Source organism: Pholcus phalangioides, unplaced genomic scaffold, assembly GCF_987345545.1.
Source record: "Pholcus phalangioides strain wild (caught in Gottingen) unplaced genomic scaffold, Ppha-v1.0 ptg000002l_1, whole genome shotgun sequence".
Taxonomy (NCBI): domain Eukaryota; kingdom Metazoa; phylum Arthropoda; class Arachnida; order Araneae; family Pholcidae; genus Pholcus; species Pholcus phalangioides.
Window position 1 is genome coordinate 4,771,401 of NW_028301595.1, and position 19,266 is coordinate 4,790,666.

General features: G+C 37.2%; 1 protein-coding gene across 2 annotated transcripts; it reads right to left on the bottom strand.

Moving 5' to 3' along the window:
* Window positions 1–3,395: 3,395 nt before the first annotated feature.
* Window positions 3,396–13,608, bottom strand: LOC149089115 (mitochondrial import inner membrane translocase subunit Tim22). Of its 2 annotated transcripts, none has more exons than XM_089237261.1 (5): window positions 13,521–13,608; window positions 12,050–12,293; window positions 9,067–9,251; window positions 8,805–8,877; window positions 3,396–3,544 (listed from the first exon to the last, which is right to left on the bottom strand). In XM_089237261.1, exons 2-5 carry the CDS (start codon window positions 12,267–12,269, stop codon window positions 3,468–3,470), a joined length of 555 nt encoding a protein of 184 aa, XP_089093387.1. In that variant the 5' UTR covers window positions 12,270–12,293; window positions 13,521–13,608; the 3' UTR covers window positions 3,396–3,467. The 2 variants fall into 2 exon arrangements, with proteins under 2 accessions (XP_089093387.1, XP_089093386.1); XM_089237260.1 differs by having other exon boundaries at window positions 13,411–13,545.
* Between the last annotated feature and the right edge of the window lie 5,658 nt (window positions 13,609–19,266).

A 19,266-nucleotide genomic window follows, 5' to 3' on the forward strand; every position in this document is an offset into this window, starting at 1 on the left:
AAGGCTGCCATTCGGAATTTGCAATAAATTATAGGTCCTGGTCTAATAATTAGACCTAGTGTGCTCAAAATGACCGTGGTGCAACAAAAATGATCAATGACCTCAATGATGCAAGGGTGTGTAATACAAAGAGCTTGAGGATGTGTCTTAATTTGTCTCGGATACATTTCTTTCTATCGGGATTCCTTAATTCCTTTGAAAATGTATATTATGTGCTTGAGTTGTAATTTTTTATTCTAGCAAATGAATGTAAATGCAACAAACAAATTCTTTTTTGTTGTCGATTAAAATGATTTCTCCCCTTTTTCATTAAAAGATTCCCAATTCTAATGAATTTGTTAAACTTTTCCAAAGGGTAATTAATCTCAAGCCCTGTTTACATGAATGATAAAAAAGCCGCTATCTTTCATTCTGCAATAGGGGAAAAATCATAAAGAATTAAGGAAGGAAGTGGCATGAAACCTCCCCATAAATCCACCAAAGAAAGCGTGTAAATCTTTCTATCACCTTTTCCTTCTTTACTGGGGAGGGGGGTGTCTAAGGAGGTTCATATTTAGAGAAAAGATATCACTCTCTGCTTGTTTGTACAAAGTACAAAAGAATGGATACCAAGTGAAGATGAAGATCAGAAAGAAAACTCACATGCTTCTGCAGGGAGATGAACCACAAACCACGAATGAGAAGGGCATGTGAATTTTCTTTTTGAACTTCATCTTTACTTGGTATCTAATCTTTCGCACTTTGTATTAGCAGAGGAGAGTGACATTGTTTCCCCTCTATATCATAGCTGCATACATTGAAGAAAGTATTACGGAGGTTTTCGTACAGATCCAAATTTCATACAAAAATTAATGTAAAAGTGATTTTCGAAAATATTGTTGAGACTTTTCATTATTAAAAGAAAGTGCAGGGATTTTTTCTTTTTGAAAAAACATAGCATCATGCAAGCCATTGCTGATTAATGCCAAGTTGCCAATCAGTAGGTTAAATTTCCTATCTTTCCTTATATCACAGACAACAGGACCTTGGTTGGGGTTGCAACTAGAGGAACAGGTGGGTCTGATGCTTCAGGTGCTGGATTAGAGGGGGTGCTGAATTCTTCCTTTAACAGCTCCTTCTACATTACATGTGGTGCCAAAATGCATACTTGCCCCAAAAAAGTATCTAGTTGCTGCCCTGCATATGGTCAAAGCAGATACATGTCATCTCACCAATTCGGGAAGTCAAAGGGTCGAATCGATGCTGGCTGTTTGACAAATTTTGTCTTTTCCTTCCCTGAAAATCATATATTTTTTGTGATTTGACGTAATGGGGACAATTTACATTACGCTTGAGATGTCATTTCAGGGATTAAAAATGAAAGCAATTGTTTTTTCCCAAGTAAATTCTTTCGGAATAATTTTTTCCCAAAAGTAGAGATTTTTTTACGATGGGTGAAATTTGGTAATGTAAGATTTTTTCGGGAGTCCGGAAGATGGAATAGAAATTTGGGAGGCTTGGCAGCTATGGTATATGTTGCCATGTGGGAGTCTAAGTGTCATTAAGAGCTATTATTCTGCCGCCCATATGCGGTCCCGAGATTGCAGGATATCATATATGCTTCAAAGGATGAAAATGCCAGTCCTCTTGTAGCTTAATGGTGGAGCACTCACCTGGACTGCAAAGAGGTTGGTGGTTCACTTCTCTGCAGAGGCACATGTGAATGTCATTCTGGATTGCATCTTCATCTCTGCTTGATATATCCCAGTCTTTCATACTTTGTAGGCTCATATTCACAAAACAAATCACAGTGATGGTATTTTTTCGGCCTGAAATATACTAAGAAATTGAATTTTCTGGATGTTAATGCCGAAACTGATAATTGGAAAGAAAAGTGATTGTTGCTGTAGTTAAAAGAGGCTACTATGCCTCCAATCAGCGTTTCACGCTACTAATGCATGTTAAAAGGAATTGAAAAGTGTGTCTCTGGTGTATTGGTTAGCGCACATGCCTGGTATGCAAGGGGACCCAGATTTCAATCCCGGAGGAGGCAAATCACTTTTCTTTCCAAATACCAGTTTCGGCAATAACATCCAAAAAATTCAATTTCTCAAATCACAGTAATCTAAGGCATGGAAACAGCATTGAAGTTCAAACATCCAGAGATTTTTTTAAATTGATCCATAGTTTTTATAATAAAGCACATTAATTTTTTTTTCAATATTAAAATCTGCAAAGTTCTTAAATAAGTGTGAATACTTACGCCATTACTTTTTCTCGCCCATTCAGTTTTACCAGCTCGTTTATTGATATTTTGTACTAAATGGCTTTGTATTATTTTTTCCCCATAACTTAGTATTTATTTCCTTTTATTAATGTATCGCCGTGCTATATATATATTAATTGTAATGTTTTGATTTCTTGGTGTTTACTTTACATATAGTTCAGTGTTATTTAGTCAATAAATGGCTTTTAATTTCCACTGATTTGTTTATGTTTTTAAATTAATAATCATAAAAAAAACTAGACTTGGTCTGATTAATCAATTCAATTGATCAATTGTTGAAAATTTTAGTTGAGTTAATCAACTTCATCGATTGAAATTTTTACTAAAAGTTCATAATTTATTTCGATTCATTTGGCAAAATCGATTATATGTATTAAAATATATTTCATGCACCACTGTTATTTTCTGCACTCAAGAGCAAATTAGACTGCAAACTATAGCCAATTCAGAACAACAGCTTTTGACATTTTTGTTTTTTTTTATACTTGCCAAGAGATTAGTGCGCTAGCCCAATACCAGCTATAGTAGAGCTGGTGTTGGCTAACTTCCTCGGTGTGGGAGTTGCTGGAGTAGCAATTTCTTTTTCTGTGGTCATGTGCTGGAATTCAACTTCAGGAAAATACAAAACTGGTGATTATTTCAGTTTTAAATTAGGCTTCATGGAAGTTTTAAAGAACAAGCCCAAACCTTGTCGTCTCCTCTAAGAACCAGTTTTTGTATTTGGAGAAATCCCTCCGCCCTCCCCAACAGTAACATTTGGGTCAGGAAATTTACACACACACAAAAAGTTTTTAACGTTAATTGATACATGCAGACTCAATTTCTTAACTGTTATAGTGTTTGTTTACATCTTGCGAATAGGTGAGTGAAATTAATAAAATATTTTTTTGTAGCATCAATTAATAAAAAAAGGTTACCTAATAAGTTTGTTTCAAAATAACATTTGAAAATATTCAATTAAAATTTGATTACCCCAGGCAAATATCAATTTAAGTTTATTGGTTGATATGAGAAAAATTTAATCGATTCCAAGCCCCAATAAAAACTAATTAACAATATGCAGATTTGTGAAATTAATTGCAGTAATACAGATTGCGAATGAGAAATCAATGTTTCAAATGAAACAAAATACAATAAAAATGTATTTAATCAACATGCATTCATGTGCAAAGAAAAACAAATAACAGTGGAAACAAAAAAATCAATGCATATAATAATCTATAATTGATGAAAATATTGCAAATCCTGCAGCTCCTAAAATTCCAGCTTTCACTCCAGCTATTAACAAAACAAAAAAAACAGCCAGTAAATCATCAAAGCTTTTTTAATAATTATTTATATTGTAAATACAAATTCAAAGGCCACAACAGACGAATTGCCAACAAGATGGCTGAAAAAATGATGTCCATAAAAATATGGATATCAAATACACAGGTGTGTAAAAATTAAGGACGAGACGGTTTTTCTAATGCAACGTCATGCAAACGTGTTCCAAATTGACACAAATAATACCATAAGTAAACAAAATAAACAAAACTTTCCCAAAAAAAAAGAAATCCAAAGGATAAAAAGGAACTTAAACTGAAAAATTAGCTTCGAGCACAATTGAACAGTAAACCAAAACGTCCATGTGACAAGTGACTAGCAAGGAAAATCCAGCATTTAGTAGGGAATATGGTCATCCTTGACTGCTATGTAGGATTTACATCGTCTGCCCAGGCTGAGTATAAGGTTGTCGACGAGCTGTTGAGGAATGCTGCCCATTCCTGTTGTAGCACCAATCGCAGCTATGGAATCATTGCTGGTGGATAGTGGCATACTGTCAAGCATCTCCCTAGAGCGTTCCACACCGGGGACCTTGCCGGCCAATCGATGCGTTGAATATCTTCACTCTCCAACAGCCACTGTATGAGGTGTAGCATTGTTGTCCATGAAGAGGAACTGAGAACCCATAGCACCTCTAAAAAAGATTCATGTAAGGAAGGAGAATCTCGGTACAATAGCGGGCACCAGTGACTGAACCCACCTTGAGAAATGTATGGGTACCAAGCATTTTGATACCTCCCCAAACGAGAATAACTCCACCTTCAAACCGGTCCCTTTCAATGATGTGCCCCAGGCAAATTGATGTGCCGCCTGGCAGTCGAGTGGTTAGGGAACTAGCTTCTCACTGTGCAGGTCTGGGTTCGGGCATGGATGTCTACTAACACTAACAAATTCCCTGGACGGATCATGCTGATCCCTTGGGAATATGTGAAGATCACATTATTTATATAAAAAAAATTATTTATTTATTTATGTTTTAGGAGTTATTGTGTGTTCCCCCCCCCCCCTCTCTCCAGATGTATATGTGTCCAGAATCGCTAGTCAGACTAAATTGGTTTTCATCCGTAAAGAGTACTCAACCTCAATTTTTCAGCTTTGTCCTTAATTTTTGCACACTAGCATATAACAAAAATACAGCAACTTGATATAAAAGCATATTTATCTCATGAAAGAAAAACTAATAATATTATATAATGCACTGCCCTTAAAATAGATTATGGTTGTCTTAATCTAAGAATGAATAGCTTCTTGATTTATCCCCATATGCTTATCATAATTTTTTTTAACATATCAATTGTGTTAGAATTCACGAACCCCGGAAGTATAAGCTATTCCATTTATTAACAACTCTATTAAGAGAAAACCTCCTATGACATCACAACCCTTACTAATCGATACTGATGTTCCCTTGTCAAAGCAGTTGATCGACGGTGTATTAACCCCTTAACTGCCGATGAAATCTTACATGATCCATTCCCCAGTCCCCACCTTTTTTGATTAGAAAGACTAAAGACGTATAAATATGCCCATAGCAGTTAATGCACAAACTCCCTAGGACTTATATATATGCCCATGGCAGTTAAGGGGTTAGTAACTCGGTCCATCCAATTGAAAATTTCACACTTCGATCATATACCCCTGAAAAGTTAATAAATAGCCATTATAAATAACTGCTTGTTGATAAATTCCAACAGCTTCATTAATAAATATCTGTTTGTTGATAAATAGCAAATTTGTTATAGCAATGGTCATAGGTGCCAATTCCCAGACTCAAAAAATCTGCAGTTTGTCACATGGCAAAACATTTTGCTGCAGAAGAAAACACATACTGCAAATTAAAAAAAAAACTTTGAGATTTTTCGAGGGTGACCATATGACTCATTTCCCCTCTGTATATAATTTTGGCCCTCCGAACCTTTTTCCATAAAAATTACCTTGTACTTTTCAACGAAGCTCACTAGAATTTTTCTTATCCACTAAAATCAATCTGATTATTGTGGCAATGAATATTTATCTCATTGTCATGTTGGATGGTTCCCCCACCCCCCCGTGGAATTCATTTTAATCCGCTGTGATTTGCAATAGCACTTCATTTCCCAACATCAGCATTTTTTTTTTAAGATGTTAATGGTAATTGGAAACTTTGCTCAGTTTTGATATCATATTTGGTGACAATAGGCAATTTCCTGTATTTTTATTTAGGAAACATTGGCACACTGAGATTGCAAAGACAGAGATTTTCTTTAGGGATTCTCAATTTCTGTGAAATACAATTTGAGGATTTTCGGGGTTTTTTAATGAAGATACAAAAATCAGAAGAATCTGGTTTCCGACAGGAATTTTGATAAGGCTAAAAAAATGGAAAGGCTTCCGGGTAAATCTGAAGCATTGGCACTTATGTGAGTGATTATTCCAATACCCATGAACACATAGTTTTATGATTCTAAGGAATTTGGCACATAGCATTGCTCCAACTGCCTTTATGCACTGGATGGTTATAATTGAACCCTTCTCAGACCAGTGTAGAGCCCATTCTCGAGAATGTATTTCATTGAAACTCTGTATATACGGGTACATTATATGGACCATGGGGGGGAAAGAAAACTCCAATATAAAAAATAATAATTTAAATTTTGATCACCAAGTGAAAAAGTTGTGCATGAAGAACAAGAAACAAATTGGACACGAAAACTTCATTTAAACACATCATTTGTTCAATGTGCATTTCATTTGCATCAATAACACTTTCAAATGTGAGTCTTGAGGAGAATTAATAGACTCTAAAAGGTTTTCCCATTATGAATGCTCATTACTGCAAAATTCTGCAATGCAACTTCCGCCCTACAAGAACAAGTACAGTAGAGTCTGAATAATTTGAGTCTCAAAACTTGGTGGTTCTGGATAATCTGAGGTGGTGGGGAATTTTTCGAAATTCATTCTCAAAATCTGTTTTTTGTTTAATATTGTCTCGAATGTGAGTAATTTGAGTTTGAAAGGGAATGTTAACAGGGACTGATTTCTAGACTGGGGTCTTGGGTGTCCCCAGGAAAGAATTTTTTGCAGGCTTTCCTATAGCAAATTTATTATGTGGGAGAAAAAAAAAATAACATTCATGTTAAACTCCAACGGCTGGAGCCCCTGTCAGCAATTTTTTTTTTATAAAGAGGCCATGGTCTTGGCAGTTGTATAATGAATTAAGTCACATTGAATTAAGAGTGAATAGATAAGAGTAGAACACCTACACACACTTAGAATGTCATTTTCTGTTTGGAGTTTCCCGGTGGAACCTTGGTCCCGTTCATCTCGAATTATTGAAACTCTACTGTATGGATAGAGACAAGGATGACATCACTCTCTGCTACCATATGAAGGTTTTTTTAACAACTGGCTGTTGCGAAGATACATTTTGGAAAGTCGCCATCTGGTGGCAGCGTCAGCAGTTGTGAGCTTGGCCTGAGTCTGGTCCGGCCGTCCATGTACACGTGGTGGAGCTCGTGTCCCTTTCGGTGTACACGAGCTCCAAGGAAAGATTGAGAGATTCTGTGCCTCTGTAGTCTAGTGCGTTCACCCAGAAAGTGAAAGGACGTGGGTTCGATTCCCCGCAGGAGCAGTTGAATTTTCTCTCTTTCCAAAATATATCTTCGCAACAGCCAGTTGTTAAAAAAACCTTCATCTCAATTTCATTCTGACCATGACGTTTGATGAGAACAGATATACACTGAGGTGCCGGAAAAACTGGTACAGATACAGACAAGCATTTGCAAATAAAGGAGAAATGCAATTAATCAACATAACTTGATGCAGTCAACAGCACCCACATAAAACAATGAGTAGCTAGAGAAACTGCAAGATCGGTTTCTGCTGCTAAAATGACAGGTTATCACGATTCAAGTGACTTTTATATTGTGGCTTGGTAGTCGGCACTTATGAGATGGGCCACAGCATTTTTGAGGTAGAGATGAAATTTGGATTTTTGTGCCCAACCATCGCAGGTACAGTGAATATAAGGAATCCAGAAAAAAATCACATCTCCAACAGAGGTGTGGGCAGAAAAAAACTCTGAAGAAATGGGACCACCAATGGCAGCAAGAATTGAGATAGCTGTACAACACTGATTCAAATCATTACAGATTGCAGTGTTAGGGCATCAACAAGTGTCAGCATGTGAACTGAACAATGGTCTCTCCTTGATATGAGCCAAAGTCTTACTTGAATATCTTTGATGACTGCAACACACCAAAACATGCATCTTGCCAGCATCACAACTGGACTGTTGACAACTAGAAACATGTTGCCTGGTCGGAGTTTACGAGTCACGTTTTCAGTTGTATTGGGCTGATGGACATGTATGGGCATGGAGAAACTCCACATAAAACCATGGACTCTGCATGTCCACAGGAGACCATCCAAGCTGGCAGAGGCTCTGTCATGATATGAACGTGTGTAGTTGGCATGATATGGGACCCTTCATTAAGTCCATAAGGCTACAAAAAGACTGAATGGTGACCAGTAAGTAAACATCCTTTCCAATCACTTATACCCATTCATGTTCTGTGCGGATTCCGACAGGCTAGGACAATGCGACACTACACACATCGGAAGTCACTACTGAGTGGCTCCAGGAACACACTTCTGACTTCAGTATACTCTGTATGTTACCTAAATTTTCACACATAAACACTATTGAGCACATATGGGATATCTTGCAACATGCTGTACAAAATCACTTCGCGCCATTATGGAACTGTGGACTGCCCTAAGAATCATGGTGTGAATTTCCCCCTCCAGGATGTCTTCATACACATTAGTGTAGTCTGCGCCATGCTGTGTTGCAGAAGATTTAACTGCTCTCAAGGATAGTGGGTGGGTATACCAGTTTTTCTGGCATTTCAGTGAGCAACAGGGAGTAAAGATTTGGTAACCACCCCAAGTCGGATTCCTGTTCAGAGTGATAGTAATTACATTTTTTTCTCTGAAGATGACACTCATATATAATGTGTGTTAGTTTAAAGAAAATGACTGTAAATCTTTTTTTTATATAATGATATGCGAGGGATGAGTCTAAAACAAACAAACCCATAGTGTGTCAAAATGCATTAGGAATTTTATACTTTTCTGTGCATTTGCTTTTTCTGTTGGCGATTTCTGAACAATGTTTTCTGGTCTAAAAAAATTACGCATAAAATAAAATGCTAAATTAGTAAAATTGTACCTCGTAATCCTAAAACTCCTCCAGTTATTCCACCAGCGAGAGTCCCATTTTTCCAGTCTGACTTACCTCGATGCTAAAAGTGAAACAGTTTTCAAAATTTTGCACACTCTTCTTGAATTAAAATAATAATATAACTGTAAATTTACTTAATAGCAATTCTGTACATTTAACAAATCTATTTTTGAATCGATGTAAATGCACGAAATATTTCAGAGGTACTTTGAGTAATGAATAAGTGGAAAAATGAAACTAATTTTCTCACACTTTCTATCATGCACTCCGTAGCAGCAAACATAGCTCCGATAATGGCAAAGTTTTTGCCGTATGATACAGTCTTTGTCTTCATATCAGCCAGAACTTGCCGGACTGTCTGTTTCTCTCCGATAGCAGCCACATTAGGATCAACACTAGCTGAGAAAAGTCCTATGGCACCACCCAATCCAAAACCTGTATAAAAAGTAATTGATAAAATCTGTAGGAAACAATTTCAGAGTGGTATTTGTTAACTGCATATCGTTTATTTTTAAAGAAATTTCTGGGTCTAGAGTGAATTTTGTTTGTTTTGAATAAATATTCAAACTAATAACAGGGTTTGGCCGGGACCGCAACTGGGAGGAGCAGGTAGGTCTGCTGCCCCGAATCAGAGGGTGTCTAATTCATCCTTTAAAACTCGTGCATGCTCCAGCCAAATGTGGCTCTCAGAGCATCTGATGTCACCTGAAACCTAATTTTGTAAAAATGAATTAAGCAACACGTTTGCAGATCACTTAAGTAAGATGTGATAAAGTTCTAAATCATTTAAGTGATTTGCAGCAAGTTTTCAGATCACTCAAGTGGCCCAGGGCACATTCCCAGCTCACTTGAGTGATGCGCAGCACATTTCCAGAACACTTATGATACCTGTAGAGCAGTTGCCCATCACACAAGTGGCCTTCACTCTTTTAAAAATTGAACATCCTCGCTGTAACTGCTCTTTTATCATTACACAGTGGGAGCATTAGTTATGTAAGCTTGTCACGACTGACTAAGTACCTAGTTTTGTTTCTGGGTTTGAAAATTGAAAAAAAAAAACATTTTAGGCAAAAGCCTAATTGCTTAAGAGCCAAGCATAATTTATCCCATACATGTGCTTGTATATAGAAATCTAACTTCCACATAAGAAATAGTGGGAAGTCAAATAATTTGGACGGCACTAAAAATGTTGTTAATTATATCCAGAAATTTTTGTTGTGAGTTATTATAATAGGATTTGACTGTAATATCGCCATCTCCCACGGGAATTAATCCTACACAGGAGTAATCCTACTTGAACTACCATCCTTAGAGTTTCCAGATTCAAAAACTGAGAAAGGAGGACACCTGTGAGAGCATCCTCCTTGATAATGTCATTTTCACCAATTTTCACAACAGATGGCGCCACTAAACTGGCTTTAAAAATAAAAACCACCAAAATAATATTTTTTACCCAAGTAAAAAAAAAACCATTGAACGCATTCCATAGACCACATCACACGTAACCTCCAAACAATGGTCACTTTGGACATGGAATCGAAAAAAATACATATATTACTATGAGAAAAATGATTTTCAAGGGAGTTTTTTTCCTTCTCCCAAACTCTATGGGGAAAAATTATGTATGCTTTCTTTTCCAGGGTACAAATGCTAGATGGGTACAGTGGAGGGCAAAAAACAGCCACCTATAGCTTTATAGTTGCATTTAAAGATCACTTAAATCATCTGAAAATGTGCTGTGGTCCACTTAATTGAAGTGGGGATGTGCCACGGGTCACGTAAGTGATCTCAAACAGCGATCAGGTCACTTAAATTGTCCATAAATGTGCTACAGGTAATTGAAGTGATTTGAGAATATGTCGCTTAGTTAATTCTTATAGAATTAGGTTTGAGATCACGGACCACATTAGATGACCCCCAAGGGCCACATTTGGCCTGCGCGTCATGAGTTTAGCATGTATGGTCATGGGGTGAGAACAAAGAACTATTTGGGGTTGCTAGAACACATTATCTTGGTCCATATCAGTTTTCCTCGCCAAGTCGTTTCTGTTGTGTTCTACCTCAGTACTGCAAGCCTAAATTTCAGGATGCCAAAATGGTACAGTGGAATGATTAATCAATCATAATAATATTATCAATATAATCATATTTGGAACATAATCAGTTATATAGTAATCAATTACAGAATAGATATCATTTTGCATGTTACATAGATCGCAAATTTTTTTTCCAGAAATAAAACAGCCATTCCCCCCAATAACGGCTACCTCCAAATAGCAGCCATATTTTCACTGTCCCGTTAGTGGCTGTTGTTGGGAGGTTTTACTGTATATAGATAAACGGTTTTTTTAATAAAAAAACCGCCAACTTTATTATCCGACGTCCCGCCACAAAAAAAAAATCAAGCATCACCTGTTGAACTTCTCAGAATTTCACATAACAACAGAGTTAAGGCTCTAGAAACCACAATTGAATACATTGAGCAACAAGAAACTACAGGAATGGACATAATGGGGCTACTACTTAACCATACATTCCTCTACGAAATTTCCAAGAAACTGATACGTGATGGAGTGTGAGTGTACATGTTGTGAACCAAATGTGAAGTTTGTTTCTATTTAAAGCTTGTTATGTGTACTGCCGTTAATTTTTCTAACTATGAGTGAAGTGCAATGGTTGAATAATTGTCCAGTTGTAGACCTGTTGCTCTATGTGATAAGGCATAATGGCGCTGCAGAGACGGCAGTGCTTGTTTAGGAAAGCATACTACGAGAAATCATGACAGGACTGAACTTTTCAAGTTCCGTATTTAACTTCATAATATTTCGTAACTGTGAGTTCATTTTTTCAGTAATTTTTTGTTTGTCATAAAACATTATTATTAGATTAGTAATGTGTAAAATCATAACATAGTTTGATGTTTAATAGGCTTTTTCTTAACACCTCCCCTATTATCCGATGTTCTGCCGGTCTGTTTATGACAGATAAGCGAGACTCTACTGTACAAAAATCTTATACGCTATAAACTTGTAGAGCTAGATCTATAAGTCTGATAAATACCTAAAGACAGCCAATTTGAAAAAGAGCTTGATCGATTTGGCATTTAGATTGTTGCGGAAGCTGAAATTTCTTCAATATTTCTAAAACATTTTCATAACTTTTCACTAGCATTTGATAAACATCAATATTCATGATAACTTTCATTTTTATTTGAAGAAAAAAACGTGAATCACCTGCAACACAACTGAGAACTGTCTTGAACGTGCAGCTCTCAAAAGTAGCTTGAACCATTTTTTCTTCTTTCGTCTTCATCTGATGAGGTGTGAAACTCACGGGGAGGATAAGATTTTCATTCACCCGTTTGTTTGGTGCAATCAACAGAGACATCAATTGGTTGAAATCTAAATTTTTGCTCGTTTCAGCTGGCTGCGTTGTTTCTTGGTTCGTTTCCATAATGGCAGGTGATTCTCTGCAATACTGAAAGCAATATGTCTTCAAAAATGGCAGATGATATGAAAATCATTGATCAAAAAAATAATATCACAAGAAAATATTTGGCGATACTTAAATGTCAAGATTTCGGTGCACAAATTGAGTGGTTGGGAAAAAAATTAAACTTCAATTACATTTGAAACATTTTAATGCAATAGTTATACCTTAAACATAGTGACCAATGACTAGACGAAACTTATCTTGGTTTCGGTCAGTTATCGGAAAGAGCGCTAAGTGCAGAAAAACCAGCTATGTAGTACTTTCAAGGTCAAAAAACTTGGTGCTCACAAATAACAAGTGCAAACTGGAATGCCAGGCTACCATCAAAAACACTTTATATATAACAGTATTTGTGTAATGGTATTATACCCGCAACGGATGGACAGGGATCACCCTATTCAAATAAGTGCTTATCCGGCCTGCCCTTCCATCACATTAGACTAGATTCTACTGTATTTAATTGTGCTCGTGAACATTCTTGATACTTCGGGGGGGAGCACCATGGTGCTCACGAGCAACAGGTTGAAGATGCCTGCTGTATCTGAGTGGGCCATGTCACGGAACATTACAATTTTTTGCCAATTTTCCGATCACTCCTAAACATTTTTTTCTTGTCGCCAATATAGTTTGCCTTGTGATATCAGCAATTATGGTTCCAAGGCGCGAATGTGAGCTGCTCCCGTTAAAAAATTTCACCACAGAGAGCAACAAGCTTACAAACCGCACAAATATTCAATCATCACACTTCACGTCTGAAATATAGATGGCAGCACTGAAAAATCAGACAACACTAGATACACACTTCCACCACAACCCACTAGGTAGCAAATCGTCGATGGCGTTAGACTGAGTTGTGCTCGGTTTCAAAGAAAGAAAGCTATCACCAATTAAAACTAATAAAATCAGGGTTTTTTTTCACTTTGCCATCAACTCAGACATTTATCACCAAATTTGGTTCGGGAATGAAAAGGCGCCAAAAAGCGTCAATTTTGTGTTTTGGGAATTTCAATTAAAGACATACAAAACAAGTAATAGCCAACATTCATGAATAAAAATATAATAATAGGGGGTTGAATAGCTTGAGCTCTTCACTCAATATTACCTTACATTAACATCATATTTTCTTTTTATAAAAAAAAAACAGACTGGATTAACATTTCGTCAACATTATCAATAATCAACTGGAAACGTTTCCATTTCAAAACAAATTACCCAAAATAAATGAGATTGATCCGTACGACCAGAGCCGATGGAAAAATGACTTCTCGATTATACAGAGTCTAATATTTTTGGACTATCTTCTGTGTGAACAATCATACGGGACAATAGTGACCATATTTCTTGGAGGGAAAAAAAAGACCCTTGTTAACATCCCAATTAGTCGCCTGACGTCAAATATGACGTGAAAATTTGGTCATTTTCGTCTGAATGACGTCAGTCAAAAAAAAAACACGTCATTTCAAAGTCATTAAATGACCACGAACAATAAAGGTCAGGAAATAACGTGATTCTTGATGACTTTAATGAAATATCAGGTCATTTCATGACATTATTAACCATGAAGGTCATGAAATAACGTGATTTTTTATGGCGTAAATGATTTTGCGTCATAAAAATCATGAATTTCTTTCCAACTGAAAAATTTTGTTCCGCATGAAAATATCAAAATTATCCAAAATGTTTGTTAATGAACCTTCAGAGGGTGTTTCAAAATTACCCTAGGCCTATTCATTACTGGTTGTCACAAGATAAATGAAGCACTTTTAATTGGCATTTTGTTTTGAATGGAAATGCAAAATTTTTCAATGAGTAATTGTTCATACAATTTATCAACACGTTATATAAATTATAATTGCATCCATATCATGTTTTTTACGGAAGATCAGAGGATCTGTGAAATCTGTCAACAATTGAAAAGATGCAACGAATTCTTTGACGTGTACATTGAACTCCGACCAGACTTTCACGGGCCCTTTTATGATGGATTTATAGCGTTAAAAAACAAAAAATAATGAAAATCATCCCGGGCCCCAGGGCTGGAGCGTTGCCTGCCCACCCCTTGTGGGGGCCATGAATTTAGGTGGTCGTGCCTTTGGGCTATGGGTTGAGCATGCACGTGCTACATTTCTGTCTCCTTGACAGGTTTTTTTTCCCGAAAAGCACGGGGGAAAAATTGATCATGATCATTAATCAGACTTTTTCAAGTAACAATAGAAATTCGATTTTCTTTTTAGTTTTGATATTATAACATTGTTTTCGATTCCACATTCTGTGGGAATGAAAGATTTTTAAAAATTCGTTATATTTATAACTTGAGTTTCTTGAAATACACTAATAAATAAACTACAATTAAAATACTCAAGATATGATTCTGAACATATCGAGGAGAAATAGTTTTTTATTTTTTTCTCCCCTAAGATTCTGAACATTTTTTAATACTACGATAATTTGGGGATTCCATTTCTTCCCCCCCCCCCTCATATTTTTTCCCTTTCTTGAGATAATGGCGTGTGTGGTGTGTTCCTAATTTTTCCTACTTTTTTTTTTTCAAATTTCAACTTCTAGGCCTACAGGGGCCTTCTAGATGGATCAAATGTACTATTGCGTCGATCACTCGTTTCTCTCATTTCGCAAAAAAACAAAAAACAGTTCTATGGATCACGAAGCTGATCGTGTTATTTATTTTGGGTCGTGGCTAAAAAAAAGGTTAAGAGCCCCTGAAACTAGTATGTATATATGACTTCACTTTGAGACTAGAGAGAATCATGGCTCCCCAAGTTTGTGAGGCTGACTGGGCTAAAGCACGAGATCCCAGAACGAATTTTATCTTTTGTTTTTCACCTTAAAAATTCACGATAGAAAGGCCCATGAAAAGTTTGGTCTGGGGCCCTGCGGCAGCATATGGGAAGCCATGTGAGACAGGGCTGTCTTAAGAGCACCATGGGCCCCCGGGCCAAGAGATTTTTCTGAGGCCCTACCAGGCAAATATATATGTATGCTCCTCGAAAATTTCAACTATAACTCATTTTTGAGGCCCCTCTTCGCTTGAAGCTCGGGTGGGCCCGTGTGTTAAGACGGTACTGATGCGGGAGGGTATATAGGGAATACCTTTCGGAAGATCTTGCATTACTAACCTTAAAAAATTAGCATTATAATGATAAGATGAAGAAATTTAATTGAAATATTATATCGATATTTTCTCTTCGATTTTTTTAACCACTTCAGGTACAAAGCTTCGGCAAGAAATTTGAATTATCTCTATTAACGAAATCAGTGCTAAATATGGTAACCTTCTCCTAACGTAACCACTGGTTAAGAGTGGGGAAAAGGAAAAAGTATAATAGTAGATAAGAGGTTTTTTTAGAGTTCTTTTTCGCTCTTACAAGTATATGGTACAGATACTTTATAAAGAAAAGTGAGTAAGAAAAAGCAACTTTTCAGTAGATAACAGACAATCGTGATTATAGGGTTGCTATAAAACTTCGCGATATGGTAAAGAGGGAGGAAAGGAAACCAAGAACTTGTTTGAATTCCACTGGTGTTTGGACGTAATATTACGCCCCTGACCGTAAAGAAGTTAAACCATCTATACCTGATCACCTGAGCGATAGTTTTAGGTTTCCAAATCAAGCTGTGCCAAGTGTAGAGCAGTGATTCCTGAAGGGGTGTGCCGTTAGATCGGTCAGGACACCACCACACTAAAGATATTTCTAGATATTTTTAGTGTGATATAGGTCAGGGAAGGGTGCCGCTGTGGTGGTCGAATAGCCATAGGTACGGACTCGCATCGCGAGGTCCCGGGTTCAAATCCCACCGTCGCCACAGTGGTGATCGGCTGAAGTTGGTTTTCTGTGGTTCCAAACTTCGAGCCGATCTCCCCGTTAAAAAGACTCGCCACAGAGAGCAACAGACGGTACAAATATTCAATCATTACACTTACTTTACTTTTGAAATATAGGTGGCAGCACTGAGAAATCATACACAACGCTGGATACGCACTCAGACTGTTAGGTACACACACTTACACCTCAGGCACAACTCACTAGGTAGTAAATTGCCCATGGTGGTAGACCTGAGTTGTGCTCGCCAGTTTGAAAGAAAGTATTTCCGAGGTAGAATTTAGTGACGGCTCCTGCATGAAATAGTTATCTAGGATGTGTGGGGAGAGGGCTACCAAATTTGCTGTTTGATACAGGTGTTCAATTTTCAAAAATATGATTTTTTGTAATATTAATTTCTTTAATTATGTACTTATTTTAATTATTTTATTCGATAATTTATGATTAAAAAAATTTTTACTACACACTCACATCTATATCAAAATAAAATCACTTTCCACATAAAACTTGATGCACGAAATCAAGTCTATTTTTAGTCATCTGAATGTGTTATTTACAGTATTTTTCATTTTCTCGAAACACAAATTTAATACAAGAAACAATTTTGTTTTGTGTGACAAATGAATGAGATTGACTGTTGATTGTCAAAGATGACTGACTGTTCATTTGATGCAGTAAATGTTTTTACTTTTTAATTTTTTTGTCATATTTTATGCCATCCACACACACTCAAAAACACTGAATTATAATTTAGACGTTTCAAGGTGTTAAACTGATGGCTTGAAATTCTCTAGGGCAAAGGTGCATTTATGGTTTCGTCGCCTGTGGGCTATACAAATTCTGTCAACCTTTGCCCATTCTAGTCTAATTTTTTTACCACTCTATCCCGAATTTGACACCCTGTGTGTATGTGTGCTTGGCCTATCTCCTTTTCTGCAAGTACATTCGTGTTTCTGAGTCACTCTTTTGGTCACTCCCATGCTCACACACTTTTTAAAAAGTCATTCACATGCTCTAGGTCATTCTTTTGGTCATTCACATGCTTGCACACATTCTAGGTCACTCTTTTGGTCATTCACAAGCTTGCACATGCTTTAGGTCACTCACTGACCTAGTCCGTCACTTTGTAGGTCATTCCTGTTGGTCATTCATGGTCGCTCACACTTCAAGTCACTCTTTTGAGCACTCACATGCTTGCAAACTTCAATAAAGAATAAAAATTCAAGTAGGCTTCGTGTAAAAAACGGGAAACACCAGGACACTTTTGCTCTCTAGGTCACTTTCTTAGTCACTCACTGACCTAGCCCCTAGCTGACTGGGCAGAGATGAATTTATTTTGGGTTATACAAATTTTGGCACCCTTCTCCAATTTTACTAATTTTCTTGGCAAATCATTCCCCAAATTTGCTGCCCCTCTGAAATTGTTGCCCTGGAGCTATAGCCTGCTAATCCCCCCCTGTAAATATGACACTGGAAGGTGCTTCCTCACATCTTTATGATGAGCTGCCCCTGGTAGAAATATATTTAACGCTATAATAGGACTGTAATTCCCAACTAGTATATCACAAAATGTTAGGAATGCTGCTGGTGTGCTTAGGGAATATTTGACATTTCTAAAATTCATGAAAAAGGATGGAGCCAGGGAACACAATGCATAAAGAAAGATAAGAGAAAAACATTTTGACCCAGGCAAAAAAGTTGATGATAACGAGATGTTGCCTACGTACAGTAGTTTTAACAATACTGACTCGTAAGATTTTTTTTCTGGTACAATGAAGAGGGGAATGATAAATGGTATACATTGCTGAAGATTTTAATGTAAAAATGTCCCCTTCCCGATGGGGGTCGAAAGGTCAGCCAGAGATTTAGGTATTTTTTCTGATTTTTCATATGATAAATATATTTGAAAGATGTCGTTAAAAAATTTTGGCTTCAAAACCCATTTGGAGAAGGGGGAGGCGCATGAATAGTAATTTCTTGAAACGGGGGAGGGCACCCTCAGGATCCCATGTGCTGAAACCGGGCCTCCCGGCTGAGATTTCTGACGAGCTAGAGGCCAGGTTTTTTACACTAGCAGCTCTAAAACCAATTTAAAGTGTAAAAAAGTAAAAAATTCATACAAACTCTTCAGGGCTGGAGGCATCACCTCCTAGATAAATGTATACCTAGGAGGTAACACTCGCCCCCCTCCCAATTTGTCTTGTTTTCTCTCTTATAAAGACTGCATTTCCCCCCCCCCCCACATTAGCCAGCATGCAGCCAAACTAGAGAGACACCAGATTTTTGAATGTTGAGGCTGGTCCATTACCAGCATGCCAGGAAAAGAGGTTTAATAAGGATCCAGGGGTATGCATTCAGCCAATTAAATGGATTTTTAAAATAAAGATATAGTCTTCCAGCATCTGTGATTCAAATTTTCTGGCATGCTGATCAGGGCCATCTTAGCAGCGCCATGGGCCCCTGAGAAAAGTGATATTCTAGAGCCCTAATATTGGCTAGATACTGATACAAATTAGCTGATACTGATACAATATACCTGATAACAAATTCTATGCTTTCTTTCGATAATCATAGCACCAAATCTCATCATGACAAGGCCAATTATGCACTTGAGGCTCCCGGGCCCACAAGTTAAGAAGGCACTGATGCTGGTCTGCCACAATGTTTCCCAGCATGCTGGTTAATGTGTGGAGGAATATGGTATATAGTAGAAAGATACATACATGGAAGAGGGGAAATCAATAAACAGGAGTAATGGAAGAATGAGGAGGGGGAAAAAAACAAAACAGAAATGTCTGCACCATACTGTATTAATGCCAAGTTTGCTTCAGGCAAAGAACATGATAAATTTTGAGGTTATTTATTGTTGGTGTCCTTTCTATGGGATTATTCAGCGTAACCATTCCTCGGGGAGGGGGGGGGAGAAGTCATGCCCCACACTTTGGGAATCACTGTATTGGTGTAATAGAGAAGGAAAAAAGAAAACCTTTTCAGAGAGTCGTATCCAAAGGATGACAAAATTTCACTAGCCTTAGGTGGCAAAATTTCTATGACCAGCCCTGCTCGTCTGTGATCGTTAAGGGGTTAAAAAGAAAAAGTTCCAAAATAAAACTACATCA